The 26,985-nt window shown below is 44.3% G+C and overlaps 1 protein-coding gene across 3 annotated transcripts in view; it reads right to left on the bottom strand.

Annotated features, from left to right (window-relative positions):
- The window catches only part of Skap1 (src kinase associated phosphoprotein 1), a 360,283-nt gene that overhangs the window by 41,407 nt on the left and 291,891 nt on the right, over window positions 1–26,985 (bottom strand). For all 3 annotated transcript variants that reach the window (XM_045159250.1, XM_045159249.1, XM_045159251.1), the window contains 5 exons: window positions 22,910–22,987; window positions 21,048–21,131; window positions 15,084–15,208; window positions 9,970–10,033; window positions 6,569–6,769 (listed from right to left, as the gene is read on the bottom strand). In XM_045159250.1, coding sequence (XP_045015185.1) covers window positions 6,569–6,769; window positions 9,970–10,033; window positions 15,084–15,208; window positions 21,048–21,131; window positions 22,910–22,987 — 552 coding nt within the window. The remainder of the gene's footprint in view (window positions 1–6,568; window positions 6,770–9,969; window positions 10,034–15,083; window positions 15,209–21,047; window positions 21,132–22,909; window positions 22,988–26,985) is intronic.

Genomic DNA, 26,985 nt, shown 5'->3' with positions numbered 1-26,985 from the left:
CTCTTGCTGCAGGGCTGCGCTGACATCTACCCTGACACTGGCTAAAGCCATAGCAGGAAGAACAACCGAAAAAAAATGAGTGGATTAAAAAAAAGGGGAAATCATTTTCTCCAAGCAAAGCAAAGTGACAGAAGCTTAAGAAACGCCAACTGTGTCAATGTGTAAGCAGATGTCAAGGTGTTCTGGCGACAGATGCAATAGAAATACAGAGAGGCTTGAAGTGCAAAGGGAACATGCAGAAAAAAATATAAATAAACCGCTCCATGCTACATACAGAGATGTTATTAACCCAAGCACGCTATGTAGCACCTCTTTAGACAACAAAGAAAATACAGGCAAGAGGCTGAGAACACGTTTATTCTCTGTTGTACATTAGGTAATCTCACCTGTTACCTTAATTCTATCTCTGTAGTATGGTCTTGATGGATAAGATATTAAACTCAATTTGTGCTAATGGCAACACTTGGAATGTACCAAATTTAATTTCACAAATAATAACTGAGTACCTACTAATTGGGGAGAAAGACATGAATACAAATTAGAATAAGAGACAGAAAGAACTTCTGGGAGCTTCTGGGAGGGTGTCACAAAAGAGGCCCCATTTGAGCAGATCACGCAGGATTTCACCGGCAGAGTTTAGGAGGACATTCCTGGTAGAAGAAACAGTGTGGCTCCAGCTGGTGTTGGACAGGCAGCCCCATGTGGCAGGTGCCCAGGGTAGAAGGGAGTAAGAGACAGGAAAGCCCAGGAGGCTGAGGGAGGGTGAGTTCAGCTCTGACTCATCAAACACTCTGTGTTTTGGGCTCGATTTTTCTTCCTTCCTTCCTTCCTTCCTTCCTTCCTTCCTTCCTTCCTTCCTTCCTTCCTTCCTTCCTTTCTTTCTTTCTTTCTTTCTTTCTTTCTTTCTTTCTATCTCTTACTATTACCATTCCCTCTTCCTGTGTGTTTGGATAACTGTGAGGGTGGTGGTGATGGTGACAGGGAGATAATCCCCCAGAAAATGGTTTTCACTTGACTCTAATTAAAAAAAAAAAAAGTTAAAAGCTTTGTTACAAAGCAGTTTCTGGATCTATGATCACCCCCCTTGGGGCAGTGTGGATGGCTTCGGAATGTGCACAGAAATTCCCAGAGAGGGTTTTCTGCCTCTTTCTGTTTGCTTTTCTGAAATCTCTAGAGAACACAGCTGGGTTCTGCATCCATTATCCTTGCTACAAGGCCCCAGCTACAGCTCTTCAGAGGTCTCAGATGCCTTACTGGATTCCAACCTTGAGATTCCAGATAAAGTGGGACCTGATAAAAATTGTCCTTTAGAGGCCTGGAGAGAGAGCTTAGTGGTTAAAGTGCTTGGCTGTGAAGCCTAAGGACCCAGATTTGATTCCCCAGTACCTACGTAAGCCAGCTGCACAAGGTGGCGCATGCACCTGGAGCCTGGAGTTCATTTGCATTGGCTGGAGGCCCTGGCACAACCATTCTCTCTCTCTCTTCCTTTCTCAAGTAAATAAATAAATAATTTTTTAAAAAATTGTTCTTTAGGTGGGCGTGGTGGCACATGCCTTTAATCACAGCATTTGGGAGGCAGAGGTAGGAGGACTGCTGTGAGTTCAGGGCCAGCCTGAACTACATAGTCTGCATAGACTGCTACTAACACACACACACACACACACACACACACACACACACACACACACACACACAGTCCTCTTAGTGAATCTTAAATCATGGATCTCGGCCTGTGCTGACTTGCAAAAGAACTTCAGGGGAGAGGAGAAAGGGTTAGGAAAGCCTTCTGCTTTCCACACATGGCTTTAGTATTTCTTTGGCATAGTTCTCTGAAGTTTAATCTACTGCAAATGAGATCTTAAAAAAAAATCAAGAGCCCCCATATGCTCAACACGGATGTTCAGAAATCCCAACGGACACCAACTTTGAAACCCTGTTTTCCAAGATCAACATTTTTGTGGTCTGGCTGAAAACCCTGAATGCTCTGGTATTCTCTCTTGGGAACAAGAGTGCTAGCCACGTAGCAAGTGCTAATTATCTCATGATTAATACGATGTAGTGCATTTAATTTGATGACCCATACGTTATTTTGATTAGGAAAAAAACCTTTTTTTTTTTTTTTAAGTTGATTTGGTGTATGTTCCATACTCTACTAGAAAACCCATGTAAATTATACCCAGGCAGGGAGGTGTCCCTTCCATGGCTCTCTCCATAGAGACAGCGAGGGCTTGGGTAGGCCCCATCCCAAAGAGGAGCATTAACAGAGCTGCCGATGCTAAGTAGCCTTAATAAAGCATGTTCACCTGTTCTAATGAAGCAAACGTTCGAGGCGCAAGCCATTTGACTACAGGCGGGTCTGCAGTGTTAGCACAATCACGGTCACTGTTGGCCATCCCTCCACCCAGCACCTGGCCTCTCAGTGAAAAACTGGGCCTGAGCAGAAGGTGCGCACCACACTCCATCTGTTCAGGTTTTCAATTTCACCTGCTTCCTACTCATAGCTGCAAATGCCCAGCTGGGCCGTCTCGGGTCAGGTTGGTGAGGGTGGGGATCTAGCTATCTACCCAACTTCCTATCGAAACACTACCAGGTTAATACCGGTCATTATTTACCGAGGGCTTATTGCAGGCCATGCTCTGTGCTAAGTGCTTTGAACATGTCAGTTCCAGACCCCAAATCCCTCTCGGAGAGCTACCATTGCTTTCCCCATTTTACAAGCAGGACAATTGGAGGGTAAGGAACTTGCTCAAGGCCTCACAGCTAGCAGGCAGCAGAGCAGATCTGTCCTGACTAAGCTTTGTATCTGTCCTATCAAGCTGTCTCTCACATGCTGCTGCTCAGTAGGTGGCCTTGTGAGATGTTGGCAGAGGAGAAAGACAGAGTCAGGCCCTCACATTTCCTCTCAATTCCTCCAAGACCCGGTACTGTGGCATGTGTAAAACTCAAACAGCAGCGTTAGAAGCAGTGGGCCTGGCTGCAATAGCCACATCATCATTAAATGCCTAGAAACCCTACTTCAGGGCTGTTGGTTAGAACTGTGATGGGTAGGGCCTTTTGGGAAAGAAATTGTTGGCTGCGTATAATGCTGTCCTTTGAAAATACATGCAAAATAGCCATTGTTTCTGTAACCTGCAGGGAGACCTTGGTTTTCTCACTGTGTAGTCTTCCTTTCTCTTCCTTTCTTTTCTTTCACTTTTCCTTTTTGTTTTTTCAAGATAGGGTTTCACTCTAGCTCAGGTTGACTTGAAAGTCACTATGGAGTCTCAGGTTACCCTCGAACCTCATGGAGATCTTCCTACCTCTGTTTCCCAAGTGCTGGGATTAAAGGTGTGCACCACCACACCTGTCTCTCTCTCCTTTTAAGACATATATATATACCAGGCTATCCTTAGAACGCTCTAGCTGAGGATGACCTTGAACTTCTGATCCTCCTGCTTCTACCTCTTGAGTGTTGGGATTATAGGTGTGCACTAACATGTCTCGTTCTCACTTCCTACAGATAGGAGTTGTGGACACAGAGGTAGTTGCTAGCTTGAGAAGGTAGGCTAGTCTGCATGCCCTTGGGTCCATTCCTATATGTAAGTGATGGGATCTTTGGAAATTCCCTGAAACCCTGGGCAGTGGCCGAGGGTAGGAGTTTAGCAGGCGGGAGGAACATGGTCATTAAGAAGCCCATTATAAAACCGGGTGTGGTGGTGCATGCCTTTAATCCCTACCTCGAACAACCAAACCAAACCAAACCAAACCAAAAAAGCCTGGAAGAAGGGGATAGCCTCAAATTCATCTTTGCTTTTAAAAAAATATTTTATTTGTTTATTTATTTGAGAGAGAGAGAGAGAGAGACAGAGAGAGAGAGAATGGGCATGCCAGAGCTTCTAGCCACTCTAGATGCATGCACCACTTTGTGCTTTTGACTTTACATGGCTACTGGGGAATTGAACCTGCGTCCTTTGGCTTGGCCTTAACCACTAAGCCCTTATCTTTAATTTTTCTCTCAGTCTCTGAGCATCAGCCTCTTCCTCTCTGACGTCGTCTTCTTCTTCTTCTTTTTTTTTTTTGAGGTAGGTTCTCACTCTAGCCCAGGCTGACCTGGAATTCACTATGTAGTCTCAGGGTGGCCTCGAACTCACGACGATTCTCCTACCTCTGCCTCCCAAGTGCTGGGATTAAAGGTGTGCGCCACCATGCCTGGCCTTTCTGACTTCTTTGAGGACTACACATTGAAGGCCTTTTCTTGGCACCCCAGAAGGCAGAGTGGTTCAAAGGGGTTTCCCCAGAGCACTCTTCCCTAACTGTAACCCCAGGTGGAGTATCGCCAGGATAGTTCCCTACACCTGGGCAGTGAGCAGAACGTAAACCCACTAGGAAGATTCTGGCCATGTTGGGGAGTGCAGCTCCTTTTAGGGAGTGTTGTGAATTAGATCCATTTCTGCACCCTGCTGTTGCAATGGAGCAGGCTGTGAAAGGGAAGATTCTCAGAGGAGCTGTGTTTTAATGTAGCAATTTGATTCAATTTTCCACTCTATAAAATTACCCATCACTGCTCGTTGCTTTCTAACAGACACCTTCACTCTTAATTTAACAATCCTATCGAATTCTGCCAGGGAAATTGGAAAAATTTATCACCTGTGAAATTTTATTTTCCTTTGGTTGTATCTGTTTTTGTAAAACTTCATTAACGACGATGACTTGCTGAGGAAATTATCATTTTTTTTTTAACTTCAGACACAAGAAATGGCTCGACCTCAACCAAGATATCATTTGCATAATAAAACACAACAACAACAAAAAGGCTGGGGGCTGGAGAGATGGCTTAGTGGTTAAGGTGCTTACTGGCAAAGCCAAAGGGACCCAGGTTCGATTCCCCAGGACCCACATAAGCCAGATGCACAAGTTGGTGCGTGCATCTGGAGTTTGTCTGCAGTGGCTGGAGGCCCTGCTGCACCCATTCTCTATCTGCCTCTTTCTTCCTCAATCTCTCTCTCTCTCTAATAAATAAATAACATACTTTAAAGAGAGCTGGGCGTGGTGGCGCACGCCTTTAATCCCAGCACTTGGGAGGCAGAGGTAGGAGGATTGCCATGAGTTTGAGGCCACCCTGAGACTACATAGTGAATTCCAGGTCAGCCTGGGCTACAGCGAGACCCTATCTTGAAAAACTGAAAAACAAAAAACAAGCAAACAAAAAACAAATAAATAAACAAAAACTTTAAAGAAAAAAAAGCTGGGGAAGTGGGGACTAGGACAGGCTAGAAGCACTAGGAGAGTCAGAGTCTCCTTGGTGGGGATGCCCCGCTTTTTGACTCAGGAAGCGATGACGTGGCTTCTCTCTCAGGGAAAAGATAAATAGGAAATGCAGGGTCGGACTTCTTCTTAGGAAGCCTTGAGATGCAATTACTTACTGATGGTGCTTTTAGCAACTGGCCCTGTCCTCAGGGGCCCCCGTGTTAGATTCACCTTAGTGCCTAGGTTCATCTGGGATGGAGGTTTAAATTGCTATAAATTTTGGCTTAATTTGAATTTCTTAGCAGAGCACTAAAACTCCTGGCAAATTTCCACAGGAGCGCTCTTTCTGAATGGACTTGAAGATTCAGCGTTCCTGTGGTCTAACTACCTCACAATTAAAAGGCTCAGGCTTGGCTTTTCCAGTCTGACCCCCACTGGGCTCTACACCGTTCACCAGCTGCTGTAACCCCACCAGCAGTGGCTCTGAGGAAGCAGTGATGACTGTGCATTTTCTGAGATGCCACTTATCCTGCCTTTGCAAGGAAAGAGGTCTACGGAAGGGATCTGCTGTAGTGGCAGGCAGAGGGGAAGCACGGTAGGTTTATTCTTAAGAGATGTGATTTGACGGGCTGGAGAGATGGCTTAGCGGTTAAGCACTTGCCTGTGAAGCCTAAGGACCCCAGTTCAAGGCTTGATTCCCCAGGACCCATGTTAGCCAGATGCACGAGGGGGCGCATGCATCTGGAGTTCGTTTGCAGTGGCTGGAAGCCCTGGCACGCCCATTCTCTCTCTCTCTATCTGCCTCTTTCTCTCTCTGTCACTCTCAAATAAATAAATAAAAATGAACCAAAAAAAATTAAGAAAAAAAAAGATGTGATTTGATTCGAGGTGATAATGACTTGTGTGCTCTGTCAGGGTTTTACTGGATCACTAAAAAGGGTTGTTGGCATTGATATATTTCTGATTTTTGAAATCCTTCATACTTCTGAGGCAATGGTCTGTCATTCTCGGGATTCCACAGTAAAGAAGTTGAAAGCAGAGACTGCTGAGGACTCATTCCCAGAGTCATGGTAAAGTGATGCATACCGCGTGATTATTTAGGACCATGCAGTCTTGCTGGCACATGAGTTAGATAGCTTCACATCATAGCCATGACACATCTTGCCTCCAGAGCAAAGCAGAGCCTCTGACCCAGGATTCATAAACTTCCCTACATCATTCTCTCCTTCATAGGATGAAGTTGAGATTTTGTTTCCTCTGGAGGTTTCAAAGTCATTATTTTTCCACTAGGTCAAGTGGTTTTGAAACTAGGGGGAGGTAACTAGAAACCGAGATCTTTTACCTGGTAGGACTTCATAAATGTCCTCTTCCTTTTCTGGAGGCTCTTTTACCCCCACGCTTCCAGGTAAGACCATGGGTCTGCACTGGGAGCCAGAATTTGGGGAGTCAAAGCCATCAATATCATCATACATCTCTTCCTCTCCATCCTTCTCCTCTTCGTCCTCTTCTTCCTCTTCACAGGGAATGGTTAAGGAGCTAAGATCTGCCGGGGCAAAGGTGAGAATGAATAAAGGTAGAGAAAAGAGTAAGGCTGGGAAGGAGGGTGAAGGAGGAGGAGGCAGAGAATAATCCATGTCAAAGGAAGACGAAACACCAGGTTAAGTGCTGTTATTTCTAATGTGGGCCTTGGTGGCAGGAAATCTACAGAAAAGGCCAGACTAGCACTGTATCAGGTTTAAACCACCAACATAAATCCTTCCTTGCAATAAAACTTGATCAGGATGAAGCAGCCCTGAAAAGAATGGGTGTGTGAATGAGAATACAAGGCGAAGGGAAGAAAATAGGCCAGAAAGAGGAAAGGCCAGTGTCCCACGCACTGCTCGTCAAGTAGAAAACTGGATGGGGGGCAGGGAGGAGGGAAATGATGGTGCCAGCACGTGGTTTCCAAACAAAGGTTCTAAATAATAAATGATGATAATAATAATAATAATAATAATAATAATAAAAAGGAAAACTGGGGGCTGGAGAGATGGCTTAGCGGTTAAGCACCTGCCTGTGAAGCCTAAAGACCCCGGTTCGAGGCTCGGTTCCCTAGGACCCACGTTAGCCAGATGCACAAGGGGGCGCACACATCTGGAGTTTGTTTGCAGTGGCTGGAAGCCCTGGCGCGCCCATTCTCTCTCTCTCTCAATCTCTCTCTCTCTGTCTCTCTCTCTCTCTCTCTGTCACTCTCAAATAAATAAATTAAAAAAATGAACAACAACAAAAAAAAAAAAAAAAAAAAAAAGGAAAACTGGATAGGTGAGTGATGACCTGAAGTTCTCTAGGGGGACAAAGCCAGGGCAACCATGGCAGGGTCTGAGCTCTGAGCTCTCCAGTGGTCTCACTGCAGAATTTCAGACAAGGCTGTGTGTAGAGTGGAAACAAAAAATGGGAAAAAGAGGCTGGAGAGATGGCTTAGTGCTTAAGGCTCTTGCCTGCAAAGCCAAAGGACCTCAGTTCAATTCCCCAGGACCCACATAAGCCAAATGCACAAGGTAGCACATGCATCTGGAGTTCATTTGCAGTGGCTGGAAGCCTTGGAGCACCCATTCTCTCTCTCCCTCTGCCTCTTTCCCTCTCTCTAACAAACAGAAATAACATAGTTTTAAAAATGGGAAAAAGCAGAAGAGGAAAAGAAATGGGCTATGAAAAACTGTAACAGTAATGCAAGACCAAATGGGATGGCTGAACGATGCAGTTACCATGTCCTGTTGCAACTGTGCAGTGTGGTGACCTTAAAGTGGGTCACTGCATCGAAATGTGGAGCCATTCCAGCATGGGGGAGCACCAGGGCAGGGAGGAAGTTTGGCTTTTATTCTGATGGGGAACTGCACACCAGGGCAGGGAGGAAGTTTAGCTTTTATTCTGATGGGGAACTGCAATGCAGTTCACAGGGCTCTCGGAAACCCTGCTGAGGGGCCTGCGCGGGACCCCGAGAGTGCCAGTGAGTGTACCCTGGGGAAGGGGAAGGTGGTGAGACATCGACGTTCATTTCAAAATACAATAAAACTGTTTGACTTGATTAGGCTTTTAATAAAGATTTTTCCCCCAACCATTTTCATCTGAATTCTGATACTTCATATGAGGAAAGGATCAAAGGCACATTTGTGGCTTAAGCCATATGTTGTTATTTTGTTTGTTTTAAAATAAAATGGAATGAATAATTTCTTCAATGTGGGATTCTGAAAGTACCACAGGGTACAGCTCAATAAAGCTGCTTTGAGTTTTATTGAGGTTTACACACTTAGGAGTATATTACACGCATAAATCCTAGGCACCTAGATGAGAGTGTACCCTGTAGTCTCGCCATCAATGCTCATGTTTGCCTCGTTCCAGCCTATTATACATGACGCTGTTGGTAGAGCGATAGTTTGTGATAGTAAAGGCATAGCTGAACAAAACAAGCAATTCTTGTAACCATGGCTTGGGTCCTTACTTTCTGTATCCACAAGAAAATCATACAGCACAATGTTAACCTGTGACAAGAAGGCTTGATACTTTAGGTTGATGTGCTTCTCCTGTGTCTCATGACATGTACAAAGTTGATGTCCTTGTCTTTTGGTGAGGCAGGGTCCTGCTCTGAGGGTATATGAGGGTTCTCTGACGCCAAGTCTACTTGTGAGGCCACTCCCAGTCAAGGACACTGTGACTGCTGTGCCTTGCCTGCAGGCTGGCCGGCAGAGGGCACTCTAAGAGCAGTCATTTAGCATCTCCAGGCAGACCTCTTCCCATCCCAAGGCAAGGAGGAGCATTTTACTGTGGCTTGAGAAACAACTAATTTGGTTTCTTTTTTCTTTTAACTTATTTATTTCAGAGAGAGAGAGAGAGAAAAAAAAAAAAAAAGAGGCAGATATATAGAGAGAATGGGCACACCAGGCCCTGTAGCCATAGCAAATGAACTCCAGATGCATGTACCACCTTACGCAGCTGGCTTATGTGGGTCCTGGGGAATCGAACCTGGGTCTTTTGGCTTGCAGGCAAGTGCATTAATCACTAAGCCATTTCTCCAGCCCCAACGAATTTGTTTGTTTGTTTGTTTGGTTGGTTGGTTGGTTCGTTTTTCGAGGTAGGGTCTTACTCTGGCTCAGGCTGACCTGGAATTCACTATGTAGTCTCAGGGTGGCCTCAAACTCTTGGCGATCCTCCTACCTCTCTGCCTCCTGAGTGCTGGGATTAAAGGCATGTGCCACCACGCCCGGCACGAATTTGTTTTTAGTGTACCCTGTCCGTGATGGTCACCTAGATTAGTTTAGGGCTCTACTTTTAACACCCCCCCCCCCAACAAAAGTAAAGAGGAGGCAGAAGAATTGAGGTCCACTTTTGGAACTCAATTGCAATTAGATGATTGGGAGTTAGACATCATGGTGGTATTTTATTTTTATTTTTTAAATAAAGAGGGTTGGAAAACAGTGTATTGGGCTAAGGTGGTTCTCAGAATCTCCTTGGCTACTGATTATGAATATTATAGATTTGCTTGCATGTAACTGGATGGGCTAAGATGTCAAAGGGGAGTGCCAGGTCCCTTACTTTACCTTCTCATTCCTACATGTCACAATTTGCTTTTATAACAAGGGAGACATAGAAAGGAAGGTAGAGAGTCAGAAACAAAAAGACATTGACGCCTTTAAATTGTACTTACGCAACATAAGTCCAGGTGCAAATCCACTCTAGCACATGTATTTCTGTAATAATGACACTCACCCTTTAGCAAGAACTTTATTTGATCCACCCAGTCTCTGGCTTCAGCTGGACTTGGAGCTGTAAACTAGAGAAAAAGTAATTAATTCAGGAGGATCACCATGAGTTTGAGGCCACCCTGAGACTGCATAGTGAATTCCAGGTCAGCCTGGCCTATAGTGAGACCCTACCTCAAAAAAAAAAAAGGGCTGGAGAGATGGCATAGTGGTTAAGTGCTTGCCTGTGAAGCCTAAGGACCCCGGTTTGAGGCTCGGTTCCCCAGGTCCCACGTTAGCCAGATGCACAAGGGGGCGCATGCATCTGGAGTTCGTTTGCAGAGGCTGGAAGCCCTGGCGCGACCATTCTCTCTCTCTCTCCCTCTACCTGTCTTTCTCTCTGTGTCTGTCGCTCTCAAATAAATAAAATTAAAAAAAAAAAGAAAAAGAAAAAGAAAAAGAAAAAGAAAAAAAGGTATGGGGCTGGAGAGATGGCTTACTGGTTAAGGCATTTGCCTGCGAAGCCTAAGGACTCATGTTCCACTCTCCAGATCCCGTGAAACCAGATGCACAGTGAAGCAAGCGCAAGGTCGAACATACCCACTAGGGGCGCAAGCGTCTGGCGTTTGATTTCAGTGGCTGAGGCCCTGGTGCACTAATTTTCTCTCTCTCTCATTCTCTCTCTAAAAAAATAAAAGCAAGGAATTAATTTACTGCCTTCACCAAAATTTCCATGAATTCTGATAGGGAGACTTGGGGAGGAATCTGAGTTAGAGTAGGCTTAGAATTCAGGATTCTGTGCCTGCTTAATCTTTAGAAAAAAGAGCAAAACATCTCACTCAAACCATTTTTTTTTCCTTCTGCAATTTTACATACCTAGGGATGACAGCTCTTTCCATACGTGCCTACTCATTTGCCTATTCCTTCATTGGGGATTTAAAAATATTTATTCATTTAGAAAGAGAGAGAGAAGGGAAGAAGAGGGAGAGAAAAAGAGAAAGTATGGATACACAAGGGCCTCTTGTCTCTGCAAATGAACTGCAGAAGCATGTGTCATTTTGTGCATCTGGCTTTACATGGGTACTGGGGAATTGAACCCTAGGCAATCAGGCTTTGTAAAACAAGTGGCTTTGACTGCTGAGCCATCTCCCCAGCCCAACCAACATCAGGGATTTCTTTGAGAAAAGTTGACAGGGAAAAGCAACCAACATGTACATGAGATAGGAACACTAAAAAGGAGGTACATTTAATAATAAGGGGATTTTTTTCAGTGCTGGTGATGGAACCCAGGCCTTGCCCATGCTAAGTAAGTACTTTACCACTTAACTCTACCCCCATCCCACAATGGTTGAGAAGAGAAAGGGAGCATTTATTGTTACCTGCAGTAGGTCAGAGGTAATAATACTGTTCAGAATACTGGTCAGAAGTAATACCATTTTGGTTGGATTTGTGAAAACATTCTTATTTGTAAGGAGAGAGAATGAGAGAGAGACAGAGAGAGAGAGAGAGAGAGAGGGACTGAGTATGGGTGCTCCAGAGCCTCTTGCCATTGCAAACAAATGTGTGGGTGCTGGGGAACTGAACCCTAGCCAGTAGGCTTTGCAAGTAGGTACCTGAGTACTGGGGAATTGTACCCTAGCTGGCTGACCTGGAATTCACTATGTAGTCTTAGAGTGGCCTTTAACTCACGGTGATCCTCCTACCTCTGCCTCCCGAGTGCTGGGATTAAAGGCGTGTGCCACCACGCCTGGACCTTGGTTGGATTTTTAAAAAGAGTTGCTGGCACCTGGTACAGGGAGCTCCATTCCAGCTGTGGGCAGAGCAGGAAAGGGAACATTGGGTGGGGTATGGTGGAACACAGGCAGAGCAGCTTGGCTGGAGAACAATGACAGATGAGACTTGAGGGTCAGAGAGGAGCTGATGAAAGGGCTCTGAGTACTAGTCCAGATATGACATGCAGGTGACAGGAGGCCATTATCTATTCTAGTAAAGGAAGTGGTGATTCCTTCAACAGCTGTGGGTAGGAGGGATTGAAGTATGGACATAGGGAGATAGAAGACCAATTAGAAGGCTGTTTAACTAGTCCTCTGGGTGAAGTGTTGGGGGACTTAGCCATTGTAATGGCTGTGGGAATAAATAAAAACGAAAGATCCAAAGAATATTGTACAGGAAGAATCCATAGACCATGATAATGATTTGGATTCAATGGGCCAAAGAAAAGAAGTAAATAAGCTACATTTTGATTCACAAAACAGGTCAGTCAAGCATCAACTCTTTGCAATTTTTTCCAGAATTTAATATTTATTTATTTATTTATTTGAGAGAGAGATATAGAAATAAAGAGACAGAGAGAGAATGGGCACGTCAGGGCCTCCAGCCACTGCAAATGAACTCCAGATGCATGCGTCCCCTTATGCATCTGGCTTACGTGAGTCCTGGAGAATTGAACCTGATTCCTTTGGTTTTGCAGGCAAGCGCCTTAACCACTAAGCCATCTCACCAGCCCTCTTTGCAATTTTTTAAAAATGAATCATATTGGGCTGGAAGGAACAGAAAGGAAATGAATCATATTGAAATAACTCTTCCTGAAACATTTTAATTACATGGCCATTAGGGTAAGGTAAGGATACATGCTGTCAAAGAAACCTAATTTATTGAATACTGCTCATATTCATAGACATGATCATTCACACATATATAGTTATATATATACATACAATTACATATGTAAATTTATGTTGTTTATGTCAGAGAAAGAGAGAGAGAGAGAAATTGAGTATGGGGTTGCCAGGGCTTCTTGCCACTGCAAATGTACTCTAGATGCATCTGGTTTTAGGTGGGTTACTAGGGAAATTAAACCCTGGCCTGCCGGTTCTGCAAGCAAGAGCCTTTTAAGATTGTGCTACGTCCTCAGCCCCATTCTTAGTTTCTTAAAAGCTCCTTTCTTTTCTTTTCTTTTCTTTTTTTTTTTTGAATATCCATTACTGTTTTATTATGACATTGGGATCCTTTTCAACGTCACTATGTAAAATGAGTTACATAAAAGAACTTTTACATTTAAGAATTTATTGCTGTTTTCTTTTATAAAATAGGGTTAGTTCTTCAAGATAGGTTTGACTCAAACTTCTGGAGGCAAGGGACACTTCCACCTCAGTCTTCCTGGTAGCTTGGCTCCCAGGCATGCACCATTGTGCCCCAAAAAGCTCCTTTCTATAAAAAGTTTCCTGCTGGGTGTGGTGATGCACACCTTTACTCCCGGCACTTGGGAGGCAGAAGTAGGAGGAATGCTATTCATTTGTTAGTTTGAGGCCACTTGTGACTACTAGTGAATTCTAGGTCAGCCTGGGCTAGAGCGAAAACCTACCTAGAGAGAGAGAAAAAAAAGTTTCTAGGGGTTGGAGAGATGCCTCAGTGGTTAAGAGTACTTCCTGTAATCTCAGTCCAGTGGGGAGCAGAGATCGGAGAATCTCTGGAGCTCATGAAAACATGACAAGCTCCAGGATCAGTGAGGGACACCCACAGAAGAGCCATGGAGGGGGACATCCTCCTTTCTCTGCAAGCCACTGCAGCCCATCAGCCACACTGGGTACCACATGGGCTCATACATATGCAAAATCACACACACACACACACACACACACACACACACATGCACACACACACACACTGAGTTTCTAATGATGCTGGCTTGGATTTTTTCACATACACTTTTGTCTAGATGCAGTATTACCAGAATTTAATAAAAAGACAACTTAGAAACATGTTACATAATCTGTGTTACATAATGTTTATAAAGGGCTCTATAGAAGTTTTAGTTTTAAAAAATTAGCCAGGGAGGGCTGGAGGGATGGCTTAGAGGTTAAGACGCATGCCTGTAAAGCCAAAGGATCCAGGTTTGATTCCCCAGGACCGACATTAGCCAGATGCACCAGGGGGCGCACGTGTCTGGAGTTCGTTTGCAGTGGCTGGGGGCCCTGGTGCACCCATTCCCTCTCTGTCTTTTCCCCGGTCTTTCTCTGTTAAATGAATAAAAATAAAATATTTTAAAAAAATTAGCCAGGTGTGGTGGTGCACGCCTTTAATCCCAGCACTCAGGAGGATTGCTGTGAGCTCAAGGCCACCCTGAGACTACATAGTGAATTCCAGGTCATCATGGGTTACAGTGAAACCTTACTTCAAAAGAAAAAACAAACCAAAAAAACCCCTAAAAAATTATGGAAGTTGCATAAAGAAAACTAGGTCATTTTATTTAAGTTGTGGGTTAAGAAACTATTGGAATGTTAAGGCTGTACACTGAGAAAATTTGAAGATTCAAAGGGTTATATAAGGTGCTCATTTAATCTTAGCATGTTTTTTTCCTTTTCCATAAATTAGTGGAAGTTTTACTACTGCTTTAGAGAAAATGTGAAAATAAAAATTACAACTGGGAAACAATGTATACATATACATAAAATACAATTTTTGGTGACTAGTCCTATGTTCCCCATTGTCATATTTTTATTATCTTAAATTTATAGTGAGTGGCAAGAATATAAAAGTAAAGATTCAACTATATAAAAACGAGCATGGTGAGGAATAAGTATGTCTGGCTCTGACAAGGTCCGGTAGCCTCTCAGTGATCACAGTTTCTACTCAGGAATTGTCATCAATACCTTGGAAGCCCCTTTAGAGATACACAGTGCATTCGCACCCTGGAAGGTGAACAAGAAGAACATAGGAAAATGAACGATCTTTCACTCCACAGTCAGATTTTCCTTTTTTTTCTTTCTTTCTGGATTTCATTTGGAAGGAAATAAAGTCGATCAGTTTAAAAATAAAGAAAATGAGAATCGCAGTCATGAGATCAGAGACTGTGAGTAAGGAAGTGGACAATGTCCTGCGACCCACAAGAACCTCGCCCTGCGGGATGGGTGAGACTGGGAAGGTGGGGAGGGGGATAAAGAGATGGAAGCCAAGCAAAGGTGGGGTGTAGGATGCGCGTGGCAACGGGAGGAGGAGGGAGAGCGCAGCGCAGCCAAAGAGTTGGCCAAGAGGAGGTCTTGGCTGGTGGGACGGGAGTAGCTAACACAGACAGGGCTCACATGCAACAGGGAAGGAAACCGCAATGCTCATGACATCCGCCGGCAACTCCATTCATCCTACCTCATAGCTGCGCCTATCCTGGGAGGTCAGTTCAAAGCAGGCTTCTTTCTTGGAGTCTCTTCGCAGGTGGGGGGCCATCCGGACACTGTAGCCCTTAATGAGGAAGGTTCCTTTGGGCTGCTTGCCTGCAAGACAGGAAAGTTCCCTGTATCCCTAGAGAAATGTAACTGCCAAGGGAAGGCTTCTTCTCTGGCAGGCAGCATAAAGAGCGCGAAACAGCTGTTACCTCCCCGAGGAAACGCAACAGTCAAAGAAAGGTTATTAAGGGAAACTTGGGAAGAGGCTACGCAGATATCAGTGCCCAGCTAGGGGAATGCAACATGAAAGGTTATCTTACTAAAAGAGTACAACAGAGACAGAGAATTTATTAGAATGTTGAGAGATCTATAATAACAGAAAGCAGGAATTATTACAGCAGGGAGAGTGGCTGTAAATGTGAGGCTCTTGAAGGCTATTACAGAGCTGAAACATTATTATCAGGGCCAGCAGAGCTCACATTTGAGAGGAGGGACAAACTGTGTGTGTATTATAAGGTTCTGGAATCTCCTCCCATACTCTGTGCGTTTGGGCTAAAGTGCTCACCCCTTACTGTTGATCAGGTGGGAGTTTAAGTAAGGGGAAGCATAATTAAAACTCAGTATTTGGTGGCTGGAGAGATGGCATAGAGGTTAAGGCCCTTGCCTGCAAAGCCAAAGGACCCAGGTTCGATCACCCAGGACCCAAGTTAGCCAGATACACAAGGGGGCGCATGCATCTGGAGTTCATTTGCAGTGGCTGGAGGCCCTGGCATGCCCATTCTATTTGCCTCTTTCTCTCTCTCCCTCCTGTCCTCTCTCTCTCTCTCTCTTAAACAAACAAACAAATAAAAATAATAAAGGTATGAGCTACCACTCAAAAAAAAAAAAAAAAAGAAAGAAACTCAGTATTTGGGGCTAGAGAGATGGCTTAGTGGTTAAGGCACTTGCCTGAGAACCCCAATGATCCAGGTGCAATTTCTCACTCCGCACTTCCATACTGGGGATTAAACATGTGGCCTCATGCATGCTAGGCAAGTGCTTTAGTACTGAGCTAGTCCCCAGTTAGCCCAATAGATTCTTTTTAAAAAAAAATTTATTTATTTAATTTGACAGAGAGAGAGAGAGAGGCACATGCCAGGGCCTCCAGCCACTGCAAACAAACTCTAGACATGTGTGCCTCCTAACATGGGTCCTGGGGAATCAAACTTGGGTCCTTTGGTTTTGTAGGCAAGCGCCTTAAGTGCTAAGCCATCCCTCCAGTCCAGTAGATTCTTTTTTAAATAAAAAAAATATTTATCTACAAGCAGAGAGTAAATGGGAATGCCAGGGCTTCCAGCCACTGCAAACAAACTCCAGATGCATGCACTACTTTGTGCATCTGGCTTTATGTGGGTACCAGGGAATTGAACTGTGGTTGTTATGTTTTTTGCAGACAAGCACCTTAACCACTGAAGATCTTTCCAGCCCTGTTTTTGTTTTTGTTTTTTCGAGGTACAGTCTCACTCTAGCCCAGGCTAACCTGGAATTCACTATGTAGTCTCGGGCTGGCCTCAAACTCATGGTGATCCTCCTACCTCTGCCTCCCAAGTGCTGGGATTAAAGGCATGCACCAGCATGCCTGGAAATAGATGCTTTTTGATGATAAGGATGAAAATATAGGCTGGAGAGATGGCTCAGTGGTTTAGGTATTTACCTCGAGAGCCTAAGGACCCAGGTTTAATTCCCTAGTACCCACGTAAGCCAGATGTACAAAGTAGCACATGCATCTGGAGTCTGGAGTTCATTTTCAGTAGCTGGAGGCCCTGGTGCACTCATTCTCTCTCTCTGCATCTCTCTGATTGAAAAATAAACAAAATATTCAAAAAAGAAAATGCAATGGCAAAATTAAAAAGAAAAGAAGAAAAAAGGTTCTGTCCTCACCTGCTTGAGCTAAAAGAAACACACAAACACTAGATTTATGAAGACAATGTCCTGGGCACAATAAGAAGTAACTGGCAAAAAGGGAGCCGTGCTACAGAGCTTTCGGACACCAGAATCTTTTTTGTTGAAGTATCTCTCCTTGCTCTAACTGGCCACTAAAATGTTTTGTTGTTTCTTTGGTCGCCAGATTTTATTTCACCCTGACGGTAAAATGGTCAATAAAAGTCTCCAAGCCTTTTGCTCTTGCTCTCCCCCATCCTCCTGTCTTACTGCGAGTATGAAAGATTCTGAATGAACAGATGTAATACCTGGCTTTATGTCTCGATGTGCCAGCCATCTATTTAAATGTAAGGGGAGTGAACATTTTTACAACGGCCCAAATGTCTTGTTGGCTTGAAGAGAATAACACCTGGCTGGCTTGTATGCCTGGGATTCGGAGGAGAAGCTGTGCTTGCTGGGTTTGTGCCTGGGCTGCAGTGGGGGAGGGGGTCAGCGGTTGAGGCACACGGGTGTGTGTGTGTGTGTGTGTGTGTGTGTGTGTGTGTGTGTGTGTGTGGTTGTTGCTCAGTTTGCCAGTATGCTGCTGTCAGTTGCAAGTAGGGTTTCACACACTCCTCCTAGATGGGACAGGCTCTGAGGAATCCAAGATGGTGACCAGAAGGCGAAGGTCAGTCACATGTGCTGCAGGCAGAGGGGACAGATCGAGACCCTAAGACCACAAGCAAATCTCAAGGATTCCAGGTCCTTTAGCAAAAGTGGGGCCTTGCTCCTATCACCAAAGGAAGGTGGAAGAATTCTACAGGCGGCAGGAGTGGCGTGGGCTGGGTGTCCAGGCACCAGGGAAGGAATGCGGTTTTTTTTGTTGTTGTTGTTTGTTTTTTGAGGTAGGGTCTCACTCTAGCCCAGGCTGACCTGAAGTTCACTGTGTAGCCTCAGGGTGGCCTCACAGCGATCCTTCTACCTCTGCCTCCCAAGGGCAGGGATTAAAGGCGTGCGCCACCACGCCCGGTGCTTGCTTTCTTTTCCCTCTCGCTTCCTAGAATTATGCCCTAGAATGACCAGGTCTGCACAACTGCCATCCCCTACTTGGGAGTTGGCGCTCAGTTACAATAATAAGTTTTAGTTTGCATTTGTTTATAACGATTTCCAATTGTGCTTAAGTCTTTTCTTCCTTCCCATGTACTAAGCCACTGTGTTAAACATAGATGAGAGGTCTCCAAGGGATAGCCCATGAGTGCTGTCTTTGGCTGGATCAATGGTGGCTCATTAAGTAACTGCCTCTGGCGGCAGTCAACACTTCACCGCTACTGCTGCCACCTGGCTGAAGGGTGTCTCCCGGGTGCAGCAACCATTTGGGTTTCAGTACTCCATGGCAGCTTTAGAGATGTCCACTCTTGTATTTCCCAATGGTGATGTTCAAAGCTGAGATCATGCTTCCAGAGAGGCTGAGCTCTGACGTTCTATTTCTGGGCCATTGTCAATACTGCTTTACTCTTTCTTTTTATTTTTTTATTAATGAGTTTTGCATTCAGCAAATACAGTCAGTTTGGTACCATTATTAGGCTCATCCGTGACCTACCCCCTCCCCCTGGCCCCTCCTTGTTGAGATATATGGGTCAGGCATTGTGGAGTTAGCCCACGGTTATGGGTAAGATAAATGTCTCTGCATATCCTGACCCAACATGTGGCAGAACAACACCGAGAAAAATCAACTCCTTTTATCTGTCTCTGTCTGTCACTGTCAAATAAACAAATTAAAAAAATGAACAAAAAACAACTTGCTAAAAATCTTTTTGATTATTATTTATTTTTATGTATTTATTGTGGGGGGGGAGAGAGAGAATGGGCACACCAGGGCCTCCAGCCACTGCAAATGAACTCCAGATGCATGTGCCACCTTGTACATCTGGCTTACGTGGGTCCTGTGGAATTGAACTGAGGTCCTATGGCTTTGCAGGCAAATGCCTCAACTACTAAGCCATTTCTCCAGCCCCTCTATACCTTTTATTCCCCCAAAATATTTTTATTTATTTATGAGGGAGATAGAAAGGCAGAGAGAAAGCATGGGTGCGCCATGGCCTCTGGCTGCTGTAAACAGACTCCCGATGCATGCGCCACCATTTTTTTATTTTTCGAGGTAGGGTCTTACTCCAGCCCAGGCTGACCTGGAATTCACTATGGAGTCTCAGGGTGGCCTCGAACTCACGGCAATCCTACTACCTCTGCCTCCCGAGTGCTGGGATTAAAGGCGTGCGCCACCACGCCCGGCTCAACGCTCACCATTTTGTGCCTGTGTCTTTACGTGGAATCTGGGACTCAAACCTGGGATGGCAGCCGTTGCAGCCAGTGCCTTGAACCACTGAGCCATCGCCCAGCCCCCTAGTCTTGTCTTTTTTATTTTTATTTTTATTTTATTTTATTTTTGTGTGTTTTTCAAGGTAAGGTCTTACTCTAGCTCAGGCTGATCTGGTACTCATTGTGTAGACCCAAGGCTGGTCTCAAACTCACAGAAATCTTCCTATCTCTGCCTCCTGAGTGCTGAGATTAAAGGGGTGCACCACCATATGTGGCTTTGTTGTTTATTTGTTCCCCCTAGTCCTTGTTTTCCAGGCAGAGATTCACTTTGTAACTCAGGCTGGCCTCAAACTCATGAGCCTCTTGCCTCAGCCTTCCAAGTGCTGGGATTACAGGAGTATGTCACCACACTTTACCCTTTGAAATGCTTTTTTTTTTTTAATTAAGGAAAGTAATTTATCTCATCTTATAGTTCCAGAGGGTAGAGTCCATCCTGTGGAGTAAGCAGGGCTAGAGCAAGAAGCCAGTTTCATATCATCATATCAACCCGAAATGTCTTTTTTTTGGTTTTTCAAAATAGGGTCTCGGGCTGGAGAGATGGCTTAGCGGTTAAGCGCTTGCCTGTGAAGCTGAAGGACCCCGGTTCGAGGCTCGGTTCCCCAGGTCCCACGTTAGCCAGATGCACAAGGGGGTGCACGCGTCTGGAGTTCGTTTGCAGAGGCTGGAAGCCCTGGCGCGCCCATTCTCTCTCTCTCCCTCCATCTGTCTTTCTCTCTATGTCTGTCGCTCTCAAATAAATAAATAAAAAATGAACACAAAAAATAAAAAAATAAAAAAAAAGACAAAATAGGGTCTCACTCTAGCTCAGGCTGACCTGGAATTCACAATGAAGTCTCAGGGTGGCCTTGAACTCTCGGTGATCCTCCAACCTCTGCCTCCTGTGTGCTGGGATTAAAGGGGTGCCCCACTATGCCTGGCTTTAAAAAGCAAAAACAAAAACAAAACAAAAACCCTTATTTTTATTTATTTGACAGAGAAAGAGAAAGAGAAAGAGAGAGAGAGAGAATGGGCATGCCAGGGCCTCCAGCCATTGCAAACAAGCTCCAGATGTGTGTGTCCCCTTGTGCATCTGGTTAACGTGTGTCCTGGGGAATCAAACTGGGTCCTTTGGCTTTGCAGGCAAACACCTTAACCGCTAAGCCATCCCTCCAGTCCCTGGCTTTTTTTAAAAAAATATTTTTATTTATTTGTGAGCAGAAAGAAATAGAAAGAAAGAAGAGAGACAGAGAGAATGGATGTACCAGGGCCACTAGCCACTGCAAACAAACTCCAAATGCATGTGCTTCTTTGTGTACCTGGCTTTATGTGGGTACTGGGAAATCAAACCCAGGTCATTAGGCTTTGCAAGTGAGCACCTTAACTGCTGAGCCATCTCTCTAGCTCACTTAAAAAAAAAAAAAAGACTGTCAAAGCATTCAAATTTAATATTGTATAATTAATCATTGCAGAAGATAATCCTTTAATATATTGACTACTCTTAGTGTTAAAGGGGAAATAATTTCTAAATTGGCTCACGTTTTTGATGATGGGCGAGATATTAGTTACTCAAGCCTATTTCTTCCCTGAGCATATCACGTGATGGGCGTTAGTTTAGGACTGACTGCAAGTGTTTGAGAATTTACAAAGTGCTTCCATCCGGGCGTGGGACGCCGCTGTGCGCACGAACACTTACTTTTCTCATTAGCGTAGTAGCAGAAAAAGCCTCTGCTGATGACACACCACCGCTTCTGCCACTCCGACCCAAAGAGCCCACGATCTACACGGAACAGCAGTAGGAGACATAAATTCAGGTAACTAGAATGGCCATAGAGTCCGTAAAACCCAACAACACACAGTCCACTGTGTCATTGTTTTACTTCCCAGGTTAATGGACTGTAAAACCCTCCCTTTCACTCCCACAGGTTATCCCATATGGACTCGGGGTCCAGAGGACGAGCTTCCGCTAAAGGTGTGTAAGCTCTTAGGAGGCCCTTGAGGCTGTCCGCTTTGAAATTTAGCTTTAAAAATTTTTTTAAATATCTTTCAGGTTCTGGTCTTACCTTGTATTTTTTTTTTTTAACTCTCCATGATATCTTTTTAAAAAATATATTTTATTCTTTATTTATTTGAGAGACAGAGATAGTGAATGGGTGCTCCAGCCACTGCAAACGAACTCCAGGTGCATGTGCCCCTTGTGCATCTGGCTTATGTGAGTCCTGGGGAATCAAACTAGGATCCTTTGGCTTTGCAGGCAAATACTTTAACTGCTAAGCCATCTCTAGCCCATGATATCCTTTTTGTTTGTTTGTTTCTTGTTTTTGGAGACAAGGTCTCATTACATAGCTTACTCAGCCTGGCCTGGAAATCATGACTCTCATCTGTCAGCCTCCTCAGGGCTGGCGTTGAGGAAAGGGCTGTAGCACCATGCCTGGTTACCATGACTTCCTTATGCTTTGCATTTGGTAAACTAAAATGATATTCTAGGCCATAAGAGAGAGGCTTAATTTTTTTTTTTTTTGTGGTAAACCAATTTGTTTGTTGATCATTAAATGCGGGACTCCAGTCCTTGCAGCATCTCTCCTAAGTGAATGGCTTAAAGGTCAAGAGTTGGGCATGCCTGCAATTTGAAAGTAGGCTGCTTCACACATGTTGGAGAAACTATATATTTTTTTCTCTCTCTCTCGTGTGTATATTTGTGTGTGTGTGAGATGTGTGTCTGTGAGGGTGTATGCATCACATGGTGTGCATGTGGAGTTCAGAAGACAACTTTGGGCATTCATCTTCGCTTTCCACTTTTTTTTTTTTTTTTTTTTTTTTTGTTCACTGCTATGTTTGCCAGGATAAATGGCCTGTAAGCTTCCAGAAGATTCTCCTGTCTCTGCCTCCCTTTTCCCTTAGGTATGTGCTGGGATTCAAGACACCCACTGCAGCATCTGGCTTTCCATGGGTTCCGAGGATCCGAACTCAGGTGCTCATGCTTGTGTGGCAAGCTCTTTATCCACTGGGCCATCTAACTCCCCCCCCTAGCACTGACAAAAACAGTCATTCTTTTATTATTATTATTATTTATTTATTTTTAGTTTTTCGAGGTAGGGTCTCACTGTAGCCCAGGCTGACCTGGAATTCACTACGTAGTCTCAGGGTGGCCTTGAACTCACAGCGACCCTCCTACCTCTGTCTCCCGAGTGCTGGGATTAAAGGCGTGCGCCACCACGCCCGGCTAACGGTGTCATTCTTTATGGTAGCACACTAAGCGAGAAGACAGGAATAGCATCATTCTACGTGTTACTTAGCTCCTGTTTTGCAGCACGTTGCTGGTACAAAGATGAGTGAGGCAGAACCCAGCGCTCTCCCAGCGAAGCCCACAGCCTGGTGAAGAGTTGGGCCCGCTCTCTTCAGTCCGCATACGCTCACACCAGAGTTCTCTTCTGCCCTTGCCTGGCTTTTGCCTTGTACCTGCCAAGCACACTACCGGGCCCAGAGAAGTCACCCTATATACTAGCCTTCTTTTCCCTAGATTGTTCTGGAGGGTCTCATGACGAGCCTGGTTAATACCTTTGCTTTTCTTCTCCAAGTAGCCTTGCTTGATGATGTTCTCAAGCTCTTGAGCTCCTCTTAGGACGTCGTCCACTCCTAAGAGAAACAACAGCAAAATGCTCTGTTGAAACCTGACGAAATTTTCATTTCTGCTACTTTAGAGAATTTACATTAATGATGGAGTTCAGAAGGGCAATTGTTCAAACTGCGCAAAATAAAACAATCTCTGTATGATTGGTGGGGGAGAGTTAATTTTCTTTCTAATTATATCTAATGCTAATATTGCTTAAAATGATCTAAACATACATTAACTGTGGCAAGGGGAGGTAGCTTAAATATGTACTGATTGGCAGGAAAAGGACTCCAGGGAATTAGGAATTTGCAGAGTATATAAACTCCAAATTGGATTATCTACATTGAGATAATCAAAAGCCAAATGAGCAGCAACCAGCCAGGACAAGCTTCAACGAGTGACAGATTCCCTTGTACCTGCAGTCACCTCGCAGGGGGATGAACCCGCTCTCCTGTTCTGTTTGTTTTTGTTTTGTTTTGTGAACATGAATCTCATGAAGTTCACATAAAGACAAAGGGCTATGCAAGGTGAATGTGGCAATAAGGGCCAGATCTTGGTTTCTTCAAAGTGTGGGAGTCTAAGAGTCATACCATCCTTAACAAAAGAGCAGACTCTGAAACCAATGTTAACCTTTTGTTCGTGGTACTTTTGGCTTTCAATATACTCCTTAGGCAAAAATTTATTGAGAAGTCAAACATATTTTTAGGACAGATTTATTTTATTTATTTGAGAGAGAGAAAAGGAGGCAGATGTACATGTAGATAGAATGGGTGTACCAGATGAATATGCCACCTTGTGCATCTGGCTTTATGTGGGTACTGGGGAAATGAACCTGGGTCTGTTGGTTTTGTGGCAAGTGCCTTAACCACTAAGCCATCTTTCTAGCCTTTAGGAGAGATATAAAAAAAATATTTTTACTTATTTATTTGCAAGGCGAGAGAGAGGGGTGGGGAGAGAGGGAGGGAGAAAATGGGCATGTCAGGGCATACTGCCACTGCATATGAATTCCAGATGCATGTGCCACTTTGTACATCTGGCTTACATGGAACCTGGATAGTCAAACATGAGTTTTCAGGCTTTGCAGGCAAACGCTTTAACTTCTAAGCCATGTCTCCAGCCCCGAGAAGCCAGGCACTTAGTTCATCTTCCTCCCCAGGGTTTATACTTGCTTTACAACAGGGAGGGGTAAAAGACTGAAGAAATGTTACTTCTCAAAACTAAAATGAGGGCTGGAGAGATGGCTCAGCATTTACAAGTGTTTGTTTACAAAGCCTGCTGGCCCGAGTTCAAGTCCCCAGTACTCATGGAAAGCCAGATGCACAAGGTGGTGCATGTGTCTGAAGTTCGTTTGCCATGACAGGAGGCCCTGGTGTGTCCATGCTTTACTTGTCTGCCTTACTCTCGTTCTTTCTCTCAAATAAACAAAACATTTTAAAAACTAAAATGAAGCAAGAACAACCTCCACAACTTTTTAGCTTCTTTATCTGGGGCAGGGTCTTGCTATGTGGCCCGGGCTGGTCTGGACTGCACAATCTTCCTGTGTCTACATTCTGAGTGCTGGGATTATAGATGCTCCAAAAAACTCCAGAAAAATGCAATCTTTTTTTTTCTTTACTTTCTTCTTCTTCTTTTTTTTTTTTTTTTTTTTGCATTTGAAAAGCAACCACTTATTAGAACCAATACAAGAGTATGAAAAGAGAGGAAAAAAGGAGGATGGGACCAGGGAGAGAATGAACTCTGAATCAGATGTCATTTGAATTTCTTTTTTCTCTTTTTTTTTTTTGAGGTAGGGTCTCACTCTAGCCCAGGCTGATCTGGAATTAACTATGTAATCTCAGGGTGGCCTCCAACTCACAGCAATCCTCTAACCTCTGCCTCCCTAGTGCTGGGATTAAAGGCGTGCACCACCATGACCAGCCTCGCTTCTTTTTCTTTTTCTCCTTCCCTCTCTCTTTGCATCCTTTCTTCCCTTCTTCCCTTCATCTGTCCCTCTTTCTCCCTCCCTTCCCTGCTTTCTTTTGGCATTAAGGATCAAACCCAGGGCCTCACAAATATGAAGCATGTGTATGTATGTACGTATGTAGGCGTGTGGGTATGTATGCATGCATGCATGCGTCTATGGTTCACCATGTGTCGTGGCATGCATGTGGAGGTGAGAGGACAACCTTGGGGTGCTGGTCCTCTCTTCCCACCATGTTTGAGACAGCGTCTCTCTTGTTTTGTTCCTTTGGGAGGGCCAGACTATGTGGCTCTCATGAGCTTGAGGACTCTCCTGACTTCACTTGTCATTGCGGTAGGTGCTCTGGGATTACAGACACTTGCGTCACTGTGCTAGAGACCTGAACTTTGGTCGGAAGGCTTGCAGAGCAAGTGTCCTGTTACCACTGAACCATCTCCTTATCCTTCAACTCTACAGATCTTCAAAATATTTTATTTTTATTTTATTTGAGAGAGAGGAAGAGAGGGAGAGAAAATGGGTGTGCCAAGGCCTCCAGCCACTGTAAATGAACTTGACCCATGCGCCACCTTGTGCATCTGACTTAGGTGGGTCCTGGGGAATCGAACCCGAGTTCTTTGGCTTTGCAAGCAAGCGCCTTAACTGCTGAACCATCTCTCCAGTTTAGCTCTGCATTTCTTTTTTTTTTTTTTTTTTTGTTTTCTTTTTTTGGTTTTTCGAGGTAGGGTCTCACTCTGGTCCAGGCTGACCTGGAATTAACTCTGTAGTCTCAGGGTGGACTTGAACTCACTGTGATTCTCCTACCTCTGCCTCCCGAGTGCTGGGATTAAAGGCGTGCGCCACCACGCCCGGCTCTGCATTTCTTGATTAGGAAAAAGTGAAGGGAGTGGACCAGCAGAAACTTAATATTTACTGATTTTGTTTAGTTCTGCAACTCAAATGTCTTGTGGCTTGACTTTAAAAAGGTGGAGGATTTAGCCGGGTGTGGTGGCACACGCCTTTAATCCCAGCGCTTGGGAGGCAGAGGTGGGAGGATTGCTATGAGTTTAAGGCCACCCTGAGACTACATAATGAAGTCCAGGTCAGCCTGGACTAGAGTGAAACCCTACCCCAAAATTATAGAGGAAACCAAATACCAACAAAATAAGGCACAACTGCGTTGGAATCAGGTTGGTCACTTATATAGTATCTTGAAAATTAAGGACAAAGTTTTATCAAACTTTTTTTTTTTTTTGAGGTAGGGTCTTGCTCTATATAGCCCATGCTGACCTGGAATTCACTATGTAGTCTCAGTCTGACCTTGAACTCATGGTGATCCTCCTACCTCTGCCTCCTGAGTGCTGGGATTAAAGGTGTGCACTACCACACCTGGCTTGAACATTTGTTTTTTTTTTTTTTAAACATTCCTCACCATGACTAACATTTACTCAAGTGGTGGATGTGAAGTAGCGCTTTGGTCTTACCTATTTGTTTTTTTAAGACTAGCATTTTAAGACAATTTAAGGTGCAATGAAGATTACGTTTTTGTTCTATGTTGTTTCAGGCATAATTTAAAAAAACATAGAAAGAAAAAGAGGGGGCTGGAGAGATGGTTTAATGGTTAAAGCACTTGCCTGCAAAGCCAAAGGACCCAGGTTCCATTCCCCAGTACCCATATAAAGCCAGATGCACAATTTGGTGCATGCTCTGAAGTTCATTTGCAGTGGCTAGAGGCCTTACCATGCCCATTCTCTCTGTATTTGCCTCTCTCTCTCTCAAAATAAATAAATAAAAGAAATATATATTACAAAATCAAGCCAGATGTGGTGCCACATCCCCTTTATCCTAGCACTAGGGAGGCAGAGGTAGGAGGATTGCAATGAGGTCAAGGCCACCTTGAGATTACCTAGTGAATTCCAGGTCAGCATGGGCCTATAGCAAGACCCTACCTGGAAAAATCACAAAAAACAAGGTCTCTTTTTCTTTTTTAGTGTTTATGTACCTAATTCTTTATCTGATTAGCACTTATTGTCAACTTCCTTGTCATAGGCTATTTTCATTTGTGTGTGTGTTTAAAGGTAGGTC

This window comes from Jaculus jaculus, chromosome 9 (assembly GCF_020740685.1).
Source record: "Jaculus jaculus isolate mJacJac1 chromosome 9, mJacJac1.mat.Y.cur, whole genome shotgun sequence".
In the NCBI taxonomy this organism is placed as follows: Eukaryota; Metazoa; Chordata; class Mammalia; order Rodentia; family Dipodidae; genus Jaculus; species Jaculus jaculus.
Note: the sequence above shows the minus strand (reverse complement) of the source record. Positions and strands in the feature narration are given on the sequence as shown.